The sequence below is a fragment of the Mauremys mutica genome, chromosome 4 (genome assembly GCF_020497125.1).
Source record: "Mauremys mutica isolate MM-2020 ecotype Southern chromosome 4, ASM2049712v1, whole genome shotgun sequence".
Taxonomy (NCBI): Eukaryota; Metazoa; Chordata; order Testudines; family Geoemydidae; genus Mauremys; species Mauremys mutica.
This window is the reverse complement of record NC_059075.1, coordinates 139,765,832-139,789,086: the sequence shown is the minus strand read 5'-3', so window position 1 is coordinate 139,789,086 and position 23,255 is coordinate 139,765,832. Positions and strand designations below refer to the sequence as shown.

Genomic DNA, 23,255 nt, shown 5'->3' with positions numbered 1-23,255 from the left:
GACAAATTCAGAAGCTAACAAGGTTTTCTACAACATGGTGCAAGAGGAAAACAAAACTGAAGTGTTCAAGAATTTAGTATGCAGTGAAATGATAAAGGAGTTGTATTTCAGAATCCATCCGGCAGGAGAAAGTACGCTTTTCATTGTCTAACCCTGATTACACTTTCCCCATATTAAGAGTCTCTACTCACCTTGACAGTATGGAATATCTCTGTCCCATGTAACCTGTGATCCTTCAAGCACACATTTTCTTTCTGCATTTCCAATTAGTCTGTACCTGAATAAAACAGGGGGGAATGGAATTTATATGATACAAACTGAGATTGGATGTCTTGCCTAGTCCATCATCAATAAGGCTTTGATTCTCTTACATCATCATTAGTAGGGTTGGTCAACAACTTTTCATCAAAACTATTTTTCAACAGTAAATTGGATTTTCAATTAAGTGTTTGGGTTTTTTTAAAGCATCTGCTTTCTGCAGAAATTTTCCATGTTTCATGGAAAAATAGAATGCCCCCAAACTGAAATATTTTAATCCCAAAATGCTGCCATGGTGCCACATTGGAGCTGTAGCTTGGATGCCTCATTCTCCTATATAGGTTGGTCTCCCAGGTGAGGATACATCTCCCATGATTCATCGTGGCCTTCGCAAGAGGAGGTAGGATCATGGGAATCGGTGACTGGGTTGCGTCTGGGCCCAGGACAAACTATTGCCAGGTCCCTAGTCAGGTGTAAGGAAACAGAAGGTATTTTATTTATCTGTCACCCCCTTCTGGCAGGCCACCAGCTGCAGCAGACTTACTCAGCACCAGCAGGTAGGTCACTGGTGACAAATCAAACAGAGTCCTGTGTCACGCCCACATTCCTTCAGGGAAGTCCTGGCAGGCAGCTGTCTATCAAGCCATTCCTGGCCTTATCCAGGCCTCTCTCAGAGTAAGAGCTGGAGGTCTGCTCTCCTTCCCAGTCTGCCCCCAGCTGAGCTGTGCATTCTACTTTTAACTCCTCCCACCAAATCTGACACCTACAGCAGGTGTAGCAGGGTGAGGCTTCTGAGCCTACATCAGCTCATTAGCCTTTTCCTGGGGTTTGTATGCCCCATCCCAGAGTCCCTCGCTGGTTAGCCTGACATTGATCCCAGGCAGTCATGGAATGGCTGATATGGGATGCGATCAGTAAAGAATGAAAGGATGGCAGCTTTCATGGTTTCATGGAAAATAAATTTTATGGAATAAACTTGATATTGTTTTTTTCATTAGATTAGAAGTTTGGTTGATGACGATAACTCATTGATATAATAATATATTTAGTCTTCGGTAAGGCACTAGATTTAATATTGCATGCTGTTCTGGCTAAAAAACTAGCACTATCCAAAAAAAATCAAATAGGTTAAAACTGGTTTAACTGATATATCTCAAAAAAAGAGAGAGTATAGGAGTGGGAGTATCCTTAAACTGGTCATTTCTACTGGGGTCCTCCAGGAATCTGTTCTTGGCCCAGTGCTATTCAATATTTGTATCCATTATCTGGAAGAAAGTATCAAACCATTGCTATTGAAGTCTGCAGATGACAGATTGGTGCAATGGTAAATTATGATAAGGCCAGGTTAGTTTTACAGAGTTATCTGGATTGCTTGGTAAACTGGGCTCATCTGAACACCATGCGTTTTAATATAGCTAAATACAAAGGTATAGGTCTAGGGGGAAAAAATGCCAGTCACACAGAATGGGAAGACTATCCTGGAAAGCAGTCATTCTGAAAAAGGACTTGGGGGTCATGGTGGATAAACAAGTGAACATGAGCTCCTAGTGAGATGCTGTGGCTAAGAGGGCTAATGCAATACATGGATACGCAAGCAGGGGACAGTTCAGTATGGGTCGGGAGGTGGTATTACCTTTATATACAGCAGCCATGCAGCTACCCCAAAAATACTGAATCCAACTCTGGTGTTCGCACTTCAAACAAAGATATTCAATTGGGAAGAGTGCAGAAAAAGGCGACAAGAATGATTTCAGGCTGGGAAAATCTGCCTCATTAGGGTGGAGGAAGCTCAATCTATTTAGCTTTTCAAAGAGAAGGTTAAGAGGTGACTTGATCATGGACAGCCTGTAAGTACCTACACAGCTAGAAGATTTGATAATAGAGGCCTCTTTAATTTAGCAGAAAAAGGTATAAAAAGATCCAACGGCTGGAAGCTGAAACGAGATAACAGTTTGTGCCTTGTATGTAGCCTGAATTTAACAGTGGAGGTAATTAACTATTCGAGCAACATACCTAGGGATGTGGTGAAATCTCCAAATCAAGATTCAGAGGGGTAGCCGTGTTAGTCTGGTTCTGTAGAAGCAGCAAAGAGTCCTGTGGCACCTTATAGACTAACAGACGTTTTGCAGCATGAGCTTTCGTGGGTGAATACCCACTTCTTCAGATGCAAACATCTGAAGAAGTGGGTATTCTTTGCATCTGAAGAAGTGGGTATTCACCCACGAAAGCTCATGCTGCAAAACGTCTGTTAGTCTATAAGGTGCCACAGGACTCTTTGCTGCTTCAAATCAAGATTGGAATTTTCTAAAAATATGTTCTAGCTCAAATACAAATATGGGTTTGATCATCAGTGGATGAAATGTTCTGGGCTGTGTTATACAGGAGGTCAGACTAGATAATCATAATGGTCCCTTTGGAAATTAATAACCTATAAATCTATCGGCACAAGCTGCCCATTACTCACCCCTCTTCACAGATGAAGTTTACTGTTGCACCAAACGTGAGATCTGATAGAATAACAAGTCTGCCATTTTCTGGCTCTCCAGGGTGACGGCATGATCTTGCTAGAAAGAAATAAGACTGGAATTAGTTTTTATTTGCATGTCTTGACTCAGTAAAATGTAACCATAAAAGAACCAAAGATTCTGTCTCTATCAAAACTCTACTCACTTTTTGCCAGCTCAGGATATAGAGCCAGTCTTAACTTGGAATTTGTGTATGTGCTTGTTTAAATCAAACTCTGTTCCATTACCATGTTTTTGTGCATGTGAATATTTCACCTGAGACAGTTAGAACGTCTTCCAGCCTGGAATAGTCTACTATTTAAGGTTCAAAATCCATTTTAGTGTGTGTTTTAAAGCTTCAGAGCAGAAGGAAACCTTTGTAGACATCTTTGGAGTTGCCCAAGATCAAGGAGCAGCAGGTTTCAGATACGAACTGGTCATTTAGTGGTGAAAGCCTTCATATCATATCAGTGAACTTAACCCCTCCCTCCAGGCATGCAGTCCCTCTCATTATGCTCTTTAATCAAAAAGGGCTGATGAAAATAAATTAGTTTAAAAAAAGAAAAGTAAAAAAACAAAATACTCACCCCTGCAAAACTGTAGGGCGTCTGACCATTGAGAACGTGACGTGCAATAAAGAATGGACTTTTGTACCTTGGTATAACCTGAGCGACAGTTGTACTCCACTTTGCTACTAACAGCAAACTTACTCCGATTTCTATACTCCTCCTTTAGCTCAGCAAAATGAAAACGCGGTGGCTCATCACAATCACCTAGTTACAAAACAGAGGTGTCAAAAATATGTAACTAGGAAAATGTGCTATAGTCCAGACCTCATTTACTGAAGTGTCCTTTCTTGGAATACTAGAAGGGTTGTAAACAAAATACCTGAGCTCTCCCTCCTAACTGACCCCTGCTACTCCACCTGGTTCTCTCAAAGATTTGTCTTAAAAAAAAAATGTTGGCATCAAACAAATCTAAGTTCTCCTTAAAGTCAGGAAAACAATCTTCCCATCTGTAAGGGGAGGATAAGGATGCAAGAATTATTTTCTCTGCAGCTTGTCTGGACAGAACATAATATGTCCTTCCCCATCATGACTGTGATGGTTGTTGCATCTCCAGCTGTGACACGAAACACTGCAGGCTAGGTCCTAGAAGGTGGATAAGCAGCTGGACTGGAGCTGCTAAGGTAGAAACAAAGCTAGTATCCTTGTACCCAGTTTATTCTACACTTTGAAACCAGCTGGGAGAGGGTAAGTTATTGGAGGTGACGCAGATCTGGTGCTTGTTATGCTATTGGCACCAGCTGATGGACAAAGAGGAAAGGAATGGCCAAAAGGTGTGGGGGGGGGCTGGGGGGGAGTGCTAGAATCAACTCAAAAAGAAATCGTCGTCGTCCTGCTTATATCCTTAAAAGGCAAGGAAAACTTTGTGGCCTACTCTTGCCATCAGTCATCCCCCCAGTTATAAGCACCCATGGTGAGGGAGGCCTCAAGAGTCCTGCGATCTTGGATGCAACCCTGAGAAATCCTGAACGTCAAGCCACCAGCCTGATGTTAAGCACAGATTGTTCATTACCCCAAAATATGCACATTTATCCAAGCCTCTTACGTCTCAAGAACTTGAGGAGGGTCTCCAGTTAACTGGTGTCTTACACATTGTATTGCACTACAATTCTCATTTGGAAGCACTTTACACCCACTTTGCACTTATGTAAATGAATGCACAAGGTGTCGGGAGTGGAAAAAACATCAAGCCCTAAGGGTATTGGGAAGACAGATTCTCGTCTCTTGCAAGACTGCTGATAATCGTCTAGTGGAATTTTAGACTGTTCAGAAGCGCAGAGGCAGCAAGAAAAATGATCAGAGGGAAACAACAAAGTTATATGAACCTCCAAAAAGAGGTTCCTCACACTGAGATTTCACTGGATGTTCAGGCTGGCTCTTATTTTACCCAGCTGGATTTGCCAGATACTCATGTTTACTCACTGTGTACAGCAACAACGAAGGCAGCAGCAAGTAACAGTGGAATGGTGGCTATGTAAGAACGCTGTTTTCCAGTGGTTAGAGATACCATCTTCCTTTATGTCATGTGCTCTTCTTGCAGACCTAAAAAGGAAGTTAGCACATCTCTTTCCAGGCTAAAGATCTGTAAAAATATGGAGATGGGGGGAGTAAGGTGTTTCATTTACATTTAGGAGGAACATACATTGTAAGCTCCTTGGGGCAGGAACCATCTCTTTGTCCTGTGTTTGTACAACGGCTAGCCCCTAGGGTCCTGGTCCTTGACTGTGGCTCCTAGGAGCTCGGTCATAGAAGTAATGATAAACATAATACAATACCTAGCTCCTGTATAGCGCTGTTCATCAGTAGATCTCAAAGCATTTTACAACAGAGGTCAGTGAGCCACATCCTCAGCAGGTGTAGGTTGGGGTCATTCCATCGAAGCTGGTGGAGCCAGCTTGAGTTACACCTGCTGAGGGTGTAGCCTAGGCTATTAAAAACAGAAGCAAGGTGGGGAAAGTTGAGAGGTAAAGTCAAACATCCCTGCAATAACAAGGGTTTTAAATGATCTGGAGAAAGGGGTAAACAGTGAGGTGGCAAAATTTGCAGATGATACTAAACTGCTCGAGATAGTTAAGACCAAAGCAGACTGTGAAGAACTTCAAAAAGATCTCACAAAACTAAATAATTGAGCAACAAAATGGCAAGTGAAATTTAATGTGGATAAATGTAAAGTAATGCACATTGGAAAAAATAACCCCAACTATACATACAACCAGGGGCGGCTCTAGGAATTGCGCCGCCCCAAGCAGGGTGGCACGCCGCGGGGGGCGCTCTGGCAGTCGCCGGTCCCGCGGCTCTGGTGGACCTCCTGCAGACGCGCCTGCAGAGGGTCCGCTGGTCCCGCGGCTTCGGTGGAGCATCCGCAGGCGTGCCTGCGGGAGGTCCACCGGAGTCGCCTGCCGCCCTCCCGCGGCATGCCGCCCCAAGCACGCGCTTGGTGTGCTGGGGTCTGGAGCCGGCCCTGCATACAACACAATGGGGGCTAATTTAGCTACAACTAATCAGGAAAGAGATCTTGGAGTCATCGTGGATAGTTCTCTGAAGACGTCCACGCAGTGTGCAGTGGCAGTCAAAAAAGCAAACAGGATGTTAGGAATCATTAAAAAAAGGGATAGAGAATAAGAAGGAGAATATATTATTGCCCTTATATAGATCCATGGTATGCCAACATCTTGAATACTGTGTACAGATGTGGTTGCCCCATCTCAAAAAAAATATTCTGGCATTAGAAAAGGTTCAGAGCAGGGCAACTAAAATGATTAGGCGTTTGGAACAGGCCCCATATGAGGAGAGATTAAAGAGACTAGGATGGGTAAGGAATGGTGTCGCTAGCCTCTGTTTTGTCAGAGGGTGGAGATGGATGGCAGGAGAGAGATCACTTGATCATTACCTGTTAGATTCACTCCCTCTGGGGCACCTGGCATTGGCCACTGTCGGTAGACAGGATACTGGGCTAGATGGACCTTTGGTCTGACCCAGTATGGCCATTCTTATGACTGCAAGTTTCACATAACTCCTACAGGCTTTAATCAGACACATTTCTTTGCCTTTTTTTGAAGTGATATTTTTTCTTTAAATGAAAACTAAAATCCCAAATGAACAGGAAGTTATTTAATTTTTCAATCTACTAAAACCTGCCTCACATCTCACTTTCCCAGGGCACGTTTATAGCACGGTAAATAGAAATGCCTGAGTCTTGGCACACTTCAGGGTTCAACACACCTTGTAAGTTATGTGATTAACATGGCTCAAACCGACCTCTAATTCTCAAGTCCTAATACTTCTAACAATGGAGGGTGGCTTAAAGGAGCTAGCAGTAGCCTAGGACTCAAGAGATTTGGGTTCTATTCCTGGCTGTGCTGCTGGCCGGTTGTTACAACCACAGGCAAGTAACAGCACTGCTCTGTGCCTCAGTTTCCCCAACAGTACCCATTGAAACAGTCATGAATAGATAAAGAACAAACTGTCAAAGCTATTTGTATTGTGACAGATATTGCAACTGCATGAATTATCTTTGGGGACCAGATAGTGTTCATTTTATGAATGGGTTATGTATCACTCTGGGCCACGGATTGTTTGCTACTTTGGTGTGGGGGAAGGTTACTACAGCTCCTCCAGGAACCAAAAATGTGTGTGCGGGGAGGGTGATGCAGGTGAATCACTCAGGATGAGAACACCTCCCCGGAGAGCTTCATATATACTAGGTCAAACTGGATTTTCCACAGACAAAGTGATTCTGGTATAAAAAGGCTGAGTTTAAACTGACGCATGTGGCCTCCTTTTGTCACCAAATGGACAGGACCCTCTGTCCAAGGGGGTCCTCAACCCTTATGAAAGGGCTCATAAGACTGACGGACCTCTGGATCCTTTTAGCGTACGTATAGGAACTTTTTTTTTGTATGTTTACTCTGTAGTGCTTTTACCCTAAGAATAAATGCATTTGGCTTTGTGAAGGTTGGTTGGTAGCTGGTATAGATGTAGTAACCCCTGGGAAAAGGTTAATTACAGGCAATCTCAGCAAGGTGCAGAGGGACAGCAAGCCTAAACTCCTCGCCTTGAGGGAAAGAGATGCAGGTCTCCACGGGAGAGAGGTGATGGCAGGGAGCCTGAAACCTTAAGAGGCACTTAACTCTGAAACTGCGACACCACAGTCTCTCACCCCCCCAATGGGGCTAATGAAGCACTCAAACTAGATGAGCGAGAGCATGAACACTAGCTAAATCTCATTGGTCTCTTATTGGTGATTAATGGAAAGGCTTTTGTTAATTTCTACTCCCCTATTAAACAATTAAATTAGCTAGCTACATATAACCATTGCACAACACGTAGCTGATAATTGCAGTAACAAAATAAGGTAAAACATACCTGAAATAAGGATTCAGAGTTAAGAATGACTGCAAATTGTTTTATAAGAATGTGACTTGCTGTGTCTGTTCGGAAGTTTTATTGTATCTCTTCAGACCCTTTTTGTTCTTTGCATAAAGCTATTTGACTCCTCAGATAACAACTGAGCTTTCCGCACAATAAAAGGTAACAAATTCACTGCCCAAAGCACAAACTTGTCCCCAAAATACATGCCAACTGCTTATCAGTTTGTCAGGCTCTCTTTAAAACCTTTGTTATTGCCAGGACATTGGCACTTTCCAGCCAGGTAGCCAAATTAATGCCTACAGGAACATAAGTTGATCTGCACTTTCCAGAGAATTTATATAGTCCTCTACGTCCATTAGAATACTCTGACAGAAAGAAAACAATTGCTCTATTTGTAAATCTCAATGGAACAAACCCTACCATTCATGGGCAGGTAAAGCTCCCACTGGAGTCAGCACAACTGCTGCGCAATATATTATACCCATATGTATGTACAAGTGTGTGAAAAATATGTAGAGTCAATTGGAGTTTTGTACAAGTCCATAGTGATTGGGGTGAAAATTTCAGAAGTGCCCGAGTCCCATTTTCAAAAGTGCCTCAGGCATTTATGGGCTTGAACCTGCTCCCCTGGAAGTCAACGGCAAAACCCCTCTTGATTTTAATGATTCAGGATCAGACCCTAAGTGCCCGAGTCACTTTTGAAAATTAGCTTCAGTCCCTTGGGAGCCTTTGAAAAAAATCTTACCCCATGACTACAAGATGTGCCCCATACAGACAAATGCAAGAGACTCTTGTTGAAGGTATTAGCTTGCAACCTGTACAGTACTTATTTAAAATCACCTAAACTCACTTTCTCTGTCTCCCTCTCCCCTGGTTTCCTTAAACCTAATACTTCTTGCTGTTGTTCTCCTTTGCTAGCTCCCCCTCTTCTGCTAGGGCTGGCTTTGTTTACTAACTCTGTGCACATGGGCATACTTGCTAGAATCGATTATACTGAGGTTTAATAAATGGTTCTAGATTTCCTGCTTCCCCCCAGCCCATTTCCCCTGGGCTTCTCTCAGAGCAATGGTGCCTTAAGTAGCTGGCTGCAATCACAGTCAACTTACCGGTAGGTTTGTCAGCAGGAGGCAGAGTGCGCTCAGGTCTATTTGGTTACTGAAGGATGAAATGGTATCTTTGACTTTTCCAGTCTAGCCTGTCCTGCACCCAGGAATCACCATGCTAAACAAGAAGCTAGCACAATATGCTTACACATACAGAAGTGCTGCGATATGGTGAAATTGAGACAAGGTTTCGATCTGGGGCAACGGGGGGGGGGGGGGGCGAAGGGTGGTGCACCAGCTTATCTATAAATGATTAACTCCTCCTCTAAAATGACAAGGAAGTAAATTATTCAACCTGCAATCAAATGTTAGATAATTCATTTCACCGCAAGCAGATGTCGAAATTGTTTACTTACTGCGCTAATCTGCCAACTCTTTACTGAAAATGACATGAATAAAGAGTTCGCTGGAATTTGGTTGAATAGTTCATTGTTCCAAGAGCAAACAGACTGATGGTCACGCCAGCTGGGATATATCTACTGAACTACAAAGGGTTTTCTATTTTGCTTTTATGAAAGGGATCGTTTCAGTGGAAAACCCACAACAGTTTGTGTATATCATATGAGTAGATGCCTCCTGACCCTGATGGTATTTTATGATGGAGATTTTTCGATAGTTTCTCCAAGTGTCTCTGAACTCATTCAAAAACGATACAGGCTGGAATTTTCAAAGGCATTCAGGGGAAATGGGCCCCCAAATCTCACTAAATTTCAGTGAGTGTTGAGCACCTCCCTCCCTTTGGCCTTTCTGAAAATACCAGCCATGCTGCCTACAATGTCAAATGCTGTACTTTGTCTCCTGAATCAACTGTGTGATGCTGTGGCGTATTAATAGGAGTTTGCTATGTAAGATAGAGGAGGAAATTGTTCCACTCTTCTACTCGGGGCTGGTGAGTAGTGCTGGAGCACTGGATCCTGCTTTGGGCACCATGCTCCAAAAAAGAAGTGAACAAATTGGAAAGAGTCCAGAGGAGATCAACAAAAATGAGAGGTTTAGAAAACATGAATCTATGAGGGAAGTTGAAAAAATAGGACATGCTTAGAGTAGAGAAGAGATGGCTTGGGGGAGGGGGGACGACATGAGACCAGTCTTCAAATATATAAAAGGTTGCTATAAGAGGATGATCAATTGTCCACTGAGGGTAGGACAAGAAGAAATCGACTTAGTTTACAGCAACAGAAAAATTAGGTTAGATATTAGGAAAAGCAATTATTGGAACAGATTACTAACTGAGGTTGGGGAATCCCTGTCATGGGAGGTTTTTAAGAATATATTAGGCACACCCCTGCCAGGGATGATTCGGGTATACTTAATCCTGCCTCAGCACGGCGGGATGGACTAAGTGGCCTCCTAAAGTGTCTTCTAGCCCCCACATTTCTATGATTCTCTGATTCTGGGTCAAATCCCTGAGTCCTGACTTGGTTCTTAGTTGATCTGTACTTGGGGCAAACGCTCACTGACATCCGTGGGTGTTTTGACTGAGTAACATCTTCAGCATTTGGTGCTTCTGTGCCTGTTTCTTCCTCCTCAGACTAGTTTCATTTTGGGCATGGTTGAGTTTTTAAATGGGCAGTTCATTTTCTTACCCCTTCAATCCTGGCATCTTAAGACAACATAAGAATTGTCAAAACTGAATAACCAATAGCCCTGGATCCTGTCTCCAGCAAGGAAGCAGTTTATTCAGCCAATGCTAGGTTAACCAGCAGACATTAACCCATCCACAATGCAATGTTACACCACAGGGGCCAAGGATTCACCTTCATGGTTGTGCTCCTTGCTTCTGCTGGTCCAGAGAACATGTTAAAATATGCATGTGCAATGGTCTAGTTATTACTTAGTCCTGTCTTAAGTGCAGGGGACTGGACTAGATGACCTACTGAGAAGTGTAGGACTGGAAGGGACTTATAATTCTGTGCTGGTATCTGCTTGTTCCTTTCACTGCTACTCAGGAAAAGGGTCAGAACACCCAACTACCATCAGCATTTACACTGCAGGGCTTAAACTGACCGCTAGGTCACCTGGTTCCACACTGGAACTATGTCACTGATGATGAAGAATTATTAGCAGAGGATAGCTGTTGGGGTAGCCTAGCTGAACTGAGTTGTGGGTGTCTTTCTAGTTCCCAGTGGACCGGGATCACCACTATACAAACAAAATTCAAACTGATACTAACTGACTCCCCTTTTCCCCCCGTTCGTCAGTATCAGCCAAGACGTTAAGGACAAAACAGGCCATGGAGACAGAACAACCCTCCTGCCCCTAGAGATGGTCCTTGCAAAGACGGGTTGAAGCACCTTGAGGCCGTGTTGAAGAAGTTTGCTCTGCAGCTGCTCACGCTGGTCCTGTCTTATCTAGCGCCTTTCACTGGCACCAAATTCGCATGAAAACTTAAAAAGGAGACAAACCAAACCAACAAGTGGGGCAAGTCATTTATTTAGGTCTCTTTTGCATACATAAGTTGGTTACCTTGCCTTCCCTCCAGCTGGAATTTTAGCTTTTCCAAGCAGAGTTTTTCCATTTCCATCATTGATTTGGTTTCAATCCAGTTCGTCCCACATGACAGGGACTCTGCCATCTTACGCACATCCTCACAGACAGCAGCACACAGGCTTTGACTTTTCTAAGAGACACGCAACAGAAGGCACATCACTAAGCCAGAGAGAACTCAGACTTGATTCTGTTTTTAAATGTTATGGAAGTGCCAAAAAGCCTCTAGCAGGGTTTTAACCCATGACCTCTGACTCTAAAGAGCATGAGCCTCTGTTGCCAAAGCTGAAGGACCAGATCCATTAATCCAGAGAGTACAGCAGACCCATGAGCCTCTACATGACATCTACCAATGGGGGTGGGGCGTGGACAAAGAACCACGTTGTATTGGTGTAGTACGTACTCTCCTTGGCCAGGGAAGCGCCTCCAGAGCATCAAAGGTTCACAGCAGTTTAAATTCCCATATGGGCCATCACATTACAAGTTGTAGCCTATGTGGGGGATTGAACTACTGCGAACCACTGACCCTTACGGTACACAAACTCAGCAATGGACTGCATCAATGCAATTATGCTGGAGCAAAAGTCCTAATATTCATACAACGCACCAGTGACAAATAGAGCTTGTACAAGTACAATTTACCAGGGATGGTCATACTGATGCAAGTTTCATCTTATACCAGTGCAGCACATCTCCACGGGAAGTTTTCATTGGTGTAGCTACCTTGATATAGATACTTGAATGGAAACAAACCTATTTGCACTGCATCATACGGTTGATTCAGGGCCTTAGGTCATGCCAATAATGTGGAATTTTCAACCCAAAGTTAAAAACTTTTCTTCTGTTGTTTTTTTTCCCCACCTGGGGCGAGGGAGGTGCGGCAGCAGCAGAATTTGCTGCTTATCTCCTCCACTCTCTTATATGCTTACTAAGCAGTTGATAATTCCAGCAGCACAGACATTGTTGCCTCTTACCACAGCTGTAGAAATAGTGTTATTTTCCCTGTTACTAATGCTTCACTTTCTTCGGTTTTTTGTCTGGTTCCGAAGCTCTGGAACTCACAGCTGGAAGGACCATGTACAGTGTTGACAGAAATTAAACAATGTTTTACAAACATGAATTAAGTCTTGCAACATCCCTGTGGCAAATATTAATCTGACCCTTTCACAGAATGGGGGAACTGAAGCGCAGAGAAATGAAGTGACTTGCCCAAGGGCACCCAGTGAGTCTACAGCAGAATTGGGAATAGAAGATTTCAAATCCTGTGACTTAAAATCTACCCTTTATCTTCCACAAAACTATTCTTCCTCCCATCCAACCTACAGACACAGATACAAAGGAGGCCCAAGTGTATACAGTGTTCCAGGTACAACTCAGGTGCTGTGGTGAATTGGGTGTCTGGATTGTGACTCATGTGCAGCTTTGGTCACCTCCTGTCAAGAGACCCTGAAGAAAGAGGACTGTGCCACGGTTATACAACTGAATAATGGCCTACAGCCAAGGTGTCCCAAAGTGACTCTGAATGCCCAGCTTGTGAAACTTTAAAAGAGGTCTGGTTTGGTTTGGCTTTTATTAAGAGGGAAGGTGCGCAATATTTTTGGAAAATTAGACTCCTCCAAGACATCTCCAGTTGGACCTCTAAAAACACTGGTCACTTTTTAAACTCTTGCCTAATGATTCTGCTTGGGTAATAAGTGTCACAGGATCAGGCCTAGCCCTTCAAAAGGCTAAACATACCTGGATGTGACTCTCAAAAAAACAAAGAGGGAGGGAGAGATGGTGAGTTACCTTTACAGATGGGTGCAGATGCATGCCACTTCTGGGAAGACGTACAAAAAAGATTTTTTTTCTCCAAAAAGATGGTAACCATTGGCACAAGTGTATGTGACTTGTTTTCCCTCATCAGCTCCCCAACTAGATGCAGTGCTGTTGTCAACTTTAGGACTATCTCCACAACTTTCAGCTTAAAAAGAAAACCAAAACCCAGCACAACTGGAAAACAATCAATCAGTTTTCCCCTGTACGGAGACAGAAGAGATTGTTGGCAAAAAAAAAAAAAAAAACCTGCAAGAAGGAACATCATTCATCATCATCATTCATGCCCGTACCCCACCCCTTTAATGTGCAATATTAGCATAGGATCTGTGCTGTAGAAAAGTAATTCTGCAGTGCCAATCAGGTTTCTTTTGCAAGTGGGAATAACTCTAGGCTTTGCAGAAGCAGCCATGCCAAAGGACAGGCTGCCAAGGACTTATTGCTGAGGTTAGAATGGCTGCTCACTATGGCATCCATATCTAACACTAGCCCCTGCACCACTATATGTAACCCAGTTACACTGCAGAGTGATTAGAGATATCGCTCGTCTACTTAACTGGATTTCTCAACTCGTATACTGGAGCAGATGGAGCACAGATCTCCGAGCGCGGGGCAACTAGCCATTTGAGGGTTCTTGTGCATATCAAAATGATGAGCTTAGCTCTGGTTATAGTGAGTTGCACTTTTTTTTTTAAGCCCACCACTGTGGGAGCCGTTCCTTTATAGTCAGCTAAGTGATCCTGCAGGGTGGTGGGCTGGGGACTGAACTCCTCTTCATCCAAAGAACAGAAAAGGCACAGGCAGCAGCACTGCAGGCTTACCAGACCCTCACTCCTTAGGTGCTGCATCTTAACCTAAAAAGACCTACTCCTATAGGCAAGATAGGATCTCACTGGCCTCTTTGCTTAGCTACTTCCTGTACCAAAGCCAGCCAGAACTAATTATGGTGGTTACTATAGTATGGTCACCTGTCCACTGAGAAGTAGCCAGAGGCAACCAGATGATTTGACTCTAACCATCTATCACATGGTAACTATTCTGGGATCAGAGCTGGATTTCAACCAGCCACCTATAAAGGAAAAGCTCCCTATCCCATTATAAAATCCCTGAGCCACATTTACACAATCAATTTTTTTTTAGACCTCAAAATAAGATCTAGGTCCTGTTTGATTTGGAGATTGGGACGGTTCAGACTGGGGCTCTTGTTTTTTTCTCACTCCTTTGTTCATCATATGCATTGTGCAGGAACATTTAGGAAACAAGGCAAAAAACAAAATTTGTAACAGGGTTTGAAATGCCAAAAAAAGTTAGTAAGTTTGAGCTCCCTGAAAGCTTCTTTACAAAGCGCCTCACTGTCAGTCTCATCTTCTGTGTTACAGTTTTCTTCCGCATTTCTGGTATTACTCAGCAAGTAGATTTAATGGACTTACCAAACAGAATAGGAAGCCAGGTGGCCAGATTGAACAACATTAGCCATATCTTCATCTTTTAATTCCCTTCTTGTCCCAAAGGCTGGATTCCCAGCGTATCACACAGCAGAGGGAAAAGATCCTGTAAGATCTAGAAACAGGAGACAAAACCAGGAGCAAGAACCCGTGAAAGAAGCAGAGTTTAATAAAAGCTTCCTGGAAATGGAGTATAAAACACAGGTTAAGGTATCCTTCTCCCATATCCCCCGCTATCCACTGCGAAAACATTCTTACAAATTGTGGCTCATGATCAAGGAGATATTTACGCACAGAAACAAAGCAAACTAGGAGCAAAAGAGCCCAGCAGCAAAGGTTTAAAGAAATCAGGAGGGAAATAATTTTAAGTGGAATTGATTTATTTTTTACCTGAGCCCAGGTTAAAAAAATAAAATAAAATAAGCAGAGAGTCTGTGTTAGTTTTCACTTTGTAGATACCCTTTTGCATAATGGCTTATTTTGCTGAGCAAGTTTGGGCAAGCTGAGACTCTGCTTTGCACAATAGAGGCATTGACCTCAGTCAATATTTAATCACTAGTCCACTGCGGGAACCAGGTTCATGTCAAGCACAAACCACAGGCCTTTCCCTCAATTTTCAGACAGCACAGAACATAAACCGCTGAAGAATTATGTTGTGCGGCATGTCACCTCTTGGGAGTCTGTCCGACAGACAATAGCCTCCATGCACCTACTGCAGGGCCCAGTACAGAGAATAAGGTAGGTTCCAAAAACACCTAGACAAAAACATGTCCCTACTTTGGCAGGCACAGAGCATCATGCTGTTTCCTTAACCCAGGGTTCTGCATCAGGCATTTATACAGTTGCTGGTGCTCCAGGAATTTCACAAGTAAGTTGCTGCAGCTGGGCGGCTACCAGACATCTTTAGGGGACTTAACAGAGTTCTCTAAAGATCCCCTACCACTGAAGAGTTATTGTGTAACTGACACCATGAGGCAGGAGGTAAAGAACACCTAGGATCTGTGCTGCCACTATGTAGGGAGGTAGCGATACTTCTTGGGGTTATAATGCCAAGTCACTCCTTCTACCAAATAAGTTTGCCTGTGCAATGCTGCTTAACTTTCATAACCCTTCCAAATCAAACACAGCATGACATCCACAAACATGCCCACGCAGGTCTTCCCAGTCTATCCCACTGCTAGAACAGCTCACATGAAAGTTTATTTATTTTTAGTTAATTTTTAAAACGTAAAATACATCTTGATATAAATACTCAAGGTCAGATTTTAGATTTGAAAGAAACAAATATTTTTCAAAACCATTATTAGAAAACCCCCTCTGACCTTCCCTCCAAACCAACTATCTACCAGCCCACCAGCACCCTCACTCAAATACTGGGAAGAAATCTGAGCCTTGGCTTGTGTGTGAATATTAAATAGACTTGGGCTGTCAAACTAATGGGGAAAGTCAATTTCTGATTCAAAGAACCCTCCACTGAGAGCTCCTGGCTGCCAGCTGCAGATGTTCAAATCTTGGGACTCTCGGTGTTGTTAACTCTCATGATTTTATCACAAGTCTTGTGATACCGGTGGTTTTTCTTAAAGTCCCCTCTCCTGGAATCATGTGATTATATGAGACTCTAGGCTTTCCTAAAAAAAAGTTTATAATCCTTATAGTAGTAGAGAAAAGCTAGAAAATGTGAACCCTAAATGCTCGAACACCAGAATGCAAGTAAAAAGATCCCACTGTTAAAATCATAATTTAAAAAAAATTAAGACAATTATCATTTGGGGGGAATTATTGCAGCAAGGGTAGAAGGTGTAGATGCAATAACTACTTAATGTCATTCTCAAACCTAACCAATAATTGATCCACTTTGCATAGCCCAGCCTTGTCTCCTTTATACATTTTAACTGCTACTCTCTGAATGGTTTCCACAGACTTTATATATTCCCAGACATTATTATAGTGTTATGAAGCCTGCATACAATATGAACCCCAAACTGTCAATGGAGGCTTTGCTCATTACAGCAAATACTGGAGGGAAAAATCACAGGGGAAACAAGATTTGTTGTAGAGACCCTTTATTATAAACAAACATTTGTGAATGTCTGTGTGTAATTGCAACCAGCACACAGAAAATATATCCAGGTAGGTTTGCAAATGCTGTACTCTTCAACCTGAACATAAAATTAAAAAGCAATAAAGTGCCAAAATTCCAAGTATTCTTGGAACAAACATCTCATACGATATGGAAAAAGGACATAAGTGCAACATACATGCTGTTTTCCTGATCCTGCACTTCTGATACAGACAAAATTGGGAGGGATAGCTCAGTGTTTTGAGCATTGGCCTGCTAAACCCAGGGTTGTGAGTTCAATCCTTGAGGGGGCCATTTAGGGAACTGGGGAAAAAATCTGTCTGGACATTGGTCCTGCTTTGGGCAGGGGGTTGGACTAGATGGCCTCCTGAGGTCCCTTCCAACCCTGATATCCTATGATTCTATGAAAATTCTGATTGCACAAGGACAGCAGAATTGGGCCTCACAGCACCTTTTCAAAGCCAAATAACTATGCCTGTGACTTCATTCAGGACAGGAACCTCTGATGCACAGCTTGGTGCTACCCCTCCCTCCCATTTATGTATTTGTTGCAAGTATCCAAGATCACATCAAACATACACAAATGTAAGTTGCCCAGCCTGATTTAATTTGTTTTTATCTCCATAAGCCTTTTTCAACATTCTAATTACCCCTGACACCTCATAGCTAAGATTGAAAAGATTTCACACAAGTGAAAACAAACATTTTTCTTTTTTGAAAACTATGATTAAAAGAAAGACATGAAAAAAAATTGCAACTCACCAAATGTAAAAGAAGACAGCAATTGCATCTTAATGCAAGGTCCTGAGGGATAGACAGTGCTTATTTCATAGTGCAGGATGCAGTGCCTTGTTGTGTATTAACAGCTACTGGACATAAAAGCTAGTGAAAAGTAGATGGAAAAAATCTAGCCTCTGGGACAATTCCAGGGAAGTCAATGAACCACTTAGTCCCTGGCTAAGCTGACTCCTGACAGAATATCAAACTGGTGCAAATGTAGCTTACACCTATTTAGCAGGCACTGGCATGAAAATGGTGTAACTGCTTTGCTGCTTGTTTTCTGACAGGCTTACACCGCAAAATGTAACTTTCACCACTAATAAATTTGTTCCTTAGGAATGCACCAAGGCTAGATTCAGCTTCGTTACATCGGTGTGGAGTAACTCAACTGGCTCAGCTGACAATGGAGTTACCTCAGATTGAAAATGGTGTAACCAGTGTGCAATGGTCCCCACTCGGGGTTTGGGAAGTGTGGCCTAGTGGTCACGGCCACAGCCCTGGACTGCCAAGGGGGCTGTGGGGAGGGGAGCCCGGGCCCTCTCACTCCACCAGACTCCAACCCAGAGTCCTTTAGGCTACCAGTAACCTGGCAACCAAGGCTACTTGCGGCTGTCCTCCCTGGGCCTCTTCCTCTCGTCTCCCCCTCTGGGGTCAGCTCAGTCCATGGTCTTTTCCTGGTGGGGAAATCCAAATCAACAGAAACAAGACGGAGTTGCCACTGCCCAGGACCACCGGACACTTCCCTCTTTCTTTGTCTCTGCGGAGGGTCCTCCCTTCCCTCAAGGACGGCCTCTTTAGTCAGCTGGGTCAGAGCCTTTAGGTTTCCCTCTGTTCTGCTCTGCTGGAGCTAAGGGATGCAGGTCTGCTCACCTTCAGTGCTGCTCACCAAATGAGCTAATTCATTGCCTATTAATTCCTCCAGCAGATGGAGCATTCGCTGCAGGTGTGGCAGGGCAGGGCTGGCTGAGCCCAAAACAAGCACTTGTTGCTCAGTGTAGGGTCTGTGCACCCCATCTCACAAGGCCAGAATAGTTGTGCTTAATCTTTAAGTAGAACTAAGATTGTGCAACCCGTCCTAATGTTGGAGCACCCACTCACATGAGTAGCACTTAAGTAGGAGGTGAAAGAGACAACATGAAAAATTATATTGTTGGGTTCACCTCTCAGTTAATAATGACAAAACTCTGAACTTGGCCTGCATAACTCTGGCACCAGCCAAATACATACATCAGTAATGGCTTGAGGCAAGAATGCAATTGTAAGTTTAGCTGTGCCAAGAAGTGTTCCTACATCTAAAAGCACATTTTATCACCCATTCTGTTATTCACCTATATCTACGTGCCAAGTATAAGAATTTCATTGCAGAAGAAAGCTCAATACAACGTTGCCAGTACTGATATATTTATCAAATTATACATATCCCTTTTGCAAGCTGAATTTAAGGTCAAACATTGATTGACAAAGATATCGGACTTAACTAAAACACAGGGGGCCGCATTCTGACACATTCTTGTTAGCACCTTACCCTGCAAGCAGGGGGACTACTGGCACAGTAAGGGTACCAGACCCAACTTCCCAAAACACATTTCTATTGTGGAACTGATCATTGGTATTGATTAAAAAGTTACAATGTCAATATGTTAGCAGCAACATTCATACATTCTGGCAGGGAAAAAAATACCAGTTATCTAATGATGTAACCACAAGCTCACCCATAATAGAAAAATAATTAACTTCACAATGTTGTGCAAAGTGCTTACAGCATATTGTGCGTAGTCAAATTACAATATATTGCTTTTTACCTTCACTTTGCAGTGTTATTTTAATTCTATGAAAGCAGGTAAGCAAATGGTAGATTTGGATGAAAGCTCATGCATTTAGACAGGAAGTGACCACGGGTGCAAATGTGCGACAGCCCACAAGTCTCTTCCTCCAAGATGCTTTCTCTTCCTCATTTTTGTGACTTGTCTAATTCACTAGATATCTTTCATAAATAAAAACAGGGGAGCCTGCTCCCACAGAAGTCAAGGGCAAAACTGCACTTCAGTGAGAGCAGCCTGGAGGGTCAGGCCCATGTCAAATAGTAAATGGGAGTGTTTGTTTTAATTCAGAAAGTGTAAGATTACGTTAGGCATCACATGCGCGCACACAGTTACTTTAAAAGGGGCTTGATAAGTTCCCAAGGTGAGGCTTCTTCTGCCCCAACTGTGAATCGTTCTAGCATTCGCAGCAAGGAACCACTTTTATCATTTTTAAAGAGAGCTGAAAACAAGTTACTGGCCCAAAGTGTGTAGTTAACTGGCTCATTCTACTTCCATGTCCACAGAGACAGCTCCAGCCAACATGGATTGTCGATGCATTCTAATTCCACAATGAGATTTGTCCTTTCAAGTGTCCATTAAGTTTTCAGCCAAGTTCATGATGAAACCAAGACCTCTACCTCTAGAAATGAGAAATCAAAAAGGCACAAATTATAACTGTGCAAAGCTGAAAGGAGATAAGCCATTGAAATCACTCTGGACAATGGAGCTGAGACTACCTATTGCTAAGTATAAAGTATGATACTTTAATAGTATGAAATATAGAGCCATAACGTCCCAGTAGTTTTTAAGACCATTCCTATTGATTTCAGAGGGGAGTTTTGCTGGCAGCATATGACCCATGACAACAACAGAAGTAACTCATTTTCTCTTCTAGGAACAAATATCTTCCACACCACAATCTTGTGCTCATTAATTCTCTCCTTCAGATACATCTCGGTTTCAAATCATAACATCTCTGCTCATGTCCCATAGTGTTCTTCCTCTAAACTTACAACATGTAATTTTCTTCTGGGCTATGACATCACAAATATAGAGTTGGTGCCTTCAAGTGTTACAGTTAAAGGACACAGTTTTACTTGGGAAATGATGGAAGCGAACTTTGGGCATATACAGCTCAAGTCTCCACTAACTCGCACTTAGCATCATTCTTTATCACTGTGCAAAGTGGGTATAAATCAGAACGTTGGCATTTCACACATGGAGTGTAGAAAAGTTTATTGGAGCATGCGATGAGAAGAAAAACAACACTGAAGCAGTCTAGTGATTCAAAGTTACTTGATTTTATTTATCTGATTCACAAGAAAGTTTACAACACAAATATTCAGAAACAACATTACAATATCTATTTTGCAGGCCCATATTTGCAAGAACAACACACACACAAAAATCAACCACATGAAACACTTTGCTGGTTTTATAACTATGCTCCTTCCATACAGGAAATGTACTAATGATGTTCTGATGCATTTTATAAAGAGAATGCATTCATGTGAGCAAGACTATCAGGTAACTTTACAGACACGCAGTTATATAAACTAAAATACAAAGGCCAAGATTTTCAAAAGTGACTAATGTATTTAGGTGCCCAATATGAGTCACCTAAAAGGGGCCTGAATTGCAGAAATTGCTGAGCACTTGCCCTTCAACGTAAGGGGCACTTCTGAAGATTGTGGCCCAATCTTGTAAATCAGTCTGTGCCGTTTTATTTATGGTATAATCATCAGTGTTTAGCAGTAAAGAGACGCGAACTAAGTCATTGATTCAATGACAAAAATCACCAAAACATATTTACTCTTTTAAAAACAAAACATTCAGAAAATCAGACACGAAATTTTTCCATGTGTGATTTACAAACAAATCACATAAAACTTCCCCCACCCCAAGAAACCACAAACAGAAAAAACAAGCAACTTTTTATAACAAACCAATGCCAGCATAAGATGCTAGTATTCTATAAAGAACGTGTCTATAGCAACACATTCACACCGAGTTTTAATGCAAAACAAAACCACTGGGGGGGGAGGATGTTGTAGACTAAATTCTACCAGTTTGTTTGCACACACACACACCCTCCACCAGCTTCTTCATATAGAGACTCAAGCTTAAAGTGCGATTATGGCTAGAAAATAACATTGCTATAATGGCATTTGGGGGCGGGGGAGGGCTACAGGTTTATTTCTTCAGGATACAATTAATTTCTGTGCAAAGTACCAGCACAGAGGCCAGGCATAAGCAGCATGTAGGTCTTGTTCCTCAGTCCAGGGGTGAATTTTACCCTTGTTGATCAGAAATCTTATTTGCTCAATTTACAAGTGAAAATGACAATTTACCTAGTTGCCAGTGACAAGCTCCCACCTGGAGACCTAGCTGGGACCCTGCTGTCTCACCTCATCCCCAGCAAAACAGACTCTGCAACTGGACCTTAGCCTGACCATTCTACTGGGGCTTGCTCCTGTGGATGTGTCACGGCAAAACTCTTACCGACTTTACTGGGAACAGGATCAGCCCCACAGCGAGGGTTCGGGGGGAGGAGAATAAAATCCATCTTGCTCTCCCATGCGTACATGTTTGTGTCAGTAAAGTCCACAGATGAGACAGAGAGACACACAGGGAGCGAACTAAGGTGCCATTTCTGCATAACAACTTTGCTGACAACACCCAAAACATTCACTCAGTATCTAGCAACATCCATTGACATTTCGTGCGTTATTGCAGCTTGGGTAAAACAGTCACAATATCACTTTATCATTTAAAAAAAACTTTTCTGTATCTGTTATTTAAAATCTATGTTAAGATAGAGAGAATAAACGACAAAACAAGGCACATTACCCTGAAACCCATAACATAGTCATTTATCCTAAGGAATGTATGCCTATAAAATGCTGGTTACGAACAGGGAGGCTATGTAATCACAGTAAAAGTGCTAAAGAGATTCACTCTCATTACAAAGTGCAATTAAATTCAAAATGCTTTTGTTAGCAGATGAGTTACAAGCAGCTCCTTTATAGATCACTGTGTGGTAACTACAAGTTCTGATTGTGCCTGTAGATGCATGTTCACAATGTCTGTAGACATTCAATGGAAGTTGTTCAATTCTGAACGAAAGTTGTGCTTGTCTTGATTCAGCCCTCCCCGCTTGAAAGAGGTGTTTAAGTGACATCTGAAAACAGCAAGACCCACATCTGGCTGTAGCGTTCCTTTTTTTGGTACTGTCTTTGAGAATGAAATATGAATGGAGTCTCTTTTATGAAACCCTAATTCTCCATTCTTACTATGTGTGTTAGATGTCTGGAAAATAATTGAACCAGCAACCATTTTCCTTTCCATCTGCAGAACACAGTTCTACATAAAGAGAGAATTGGCATATAATTTGTAAGTGCAAACTGTAAGTTAAGGCAGCTCAGCAAATGACAATTAAAAAAAGCAGTTTCAATATAGCTCTAAAATGAAGCTGTCAAGTAGGACAAGGCATCTAACTTCAGTGTCACGGGGAAAAAAATGCATTTCTCCCTCCCATTTTTTTTTTCTACCAACGAAACTGAAAGACAAGTGCATTGCCTATAAAATGGAGAAGGCCACAGAATATCTGTTCCTCAGAGCATAATGTTGTTAGTATCAAGAAGTATTTGCAACTCTGATGAATTGCAAACAAATTTCTATAGGGTTAAATTCTGTCTTGGGTGTGTGGGAGGGAGTGCATTAGGTCCATGTAATGACTGGAACACCCAAGAGGAATAGTCTGGAAGAGTGTAGTCTGTGCTTCCCTCTGCATGGGGTACTTCCTGGCCACTGGATCCATGAAATGAAAAAAAAGCTGACATGTTTTAAACAAAGTTAAAAAAAGAATAACTGACCATCACGGTCATCTTGACAGTTTGACATGCAACACCAGATTGAGACGATCCCCATTAGAAAGCCTTGGAAACCAGAGTTTTTACAAAGCTGTTTCAAGATCAGTTTTCTAATTTAAAATCAATAGTTAAAATGAGCTCCCCTCAAGTCCACGACAATGATATTTGGCAC

General features: G+C 42.5%; 1 protein-coding gene across 5 annotated transcripts in view; it reads right to left on the bottom strand.

Annotated features, from left to right (window-relative positions):
- LOC123369859 (C4b-binding protein alpha chain-like) overlaps positions 1–17,408 on the bottom strand; it is a 35,943-nt gene extending 18,535 nt beyond the window's left edge. For 2 of the 5 annotated variants that reach the window (XM_045015891.1, XM_045015892.1), the window contains exons 1-5: positions 8,806–8,986; positions 4,751–4,910; positions 3,350–3,535; positions 2,723–2,822; positions 192–277 (exon numbers count right to left, since the gene is read on the bottom strand). In XM_045015891.1, the coding sequence (XP_044871826.1) occupies positions 192–277; positions 2,723–2,822; positions 3,350–3,535; positions 4,751–4,838 (460 nt within the window). In that variant the 5' untranslated portion in view covers positions 4,839–4,910; positions 8,806–8,986. Of the gene's footprint in view, positions 1–191; positions 278–2,722; positions 2,823–3,349; positions 3,536–4,750; positions 4,911–8,805; positions 8,987–11,268; positions 12,631–14,534; positions 14,665–17,391 lie in introns of those variants that run through there. The other 3 variants (XM_045015890.1, XM_045015889.1, XM_045015888.1) reach the window with 3 other exon arrangements.
- Between the last annotated feature and the right edge of the window lie 5,847 nt (positions 17,409–23,255).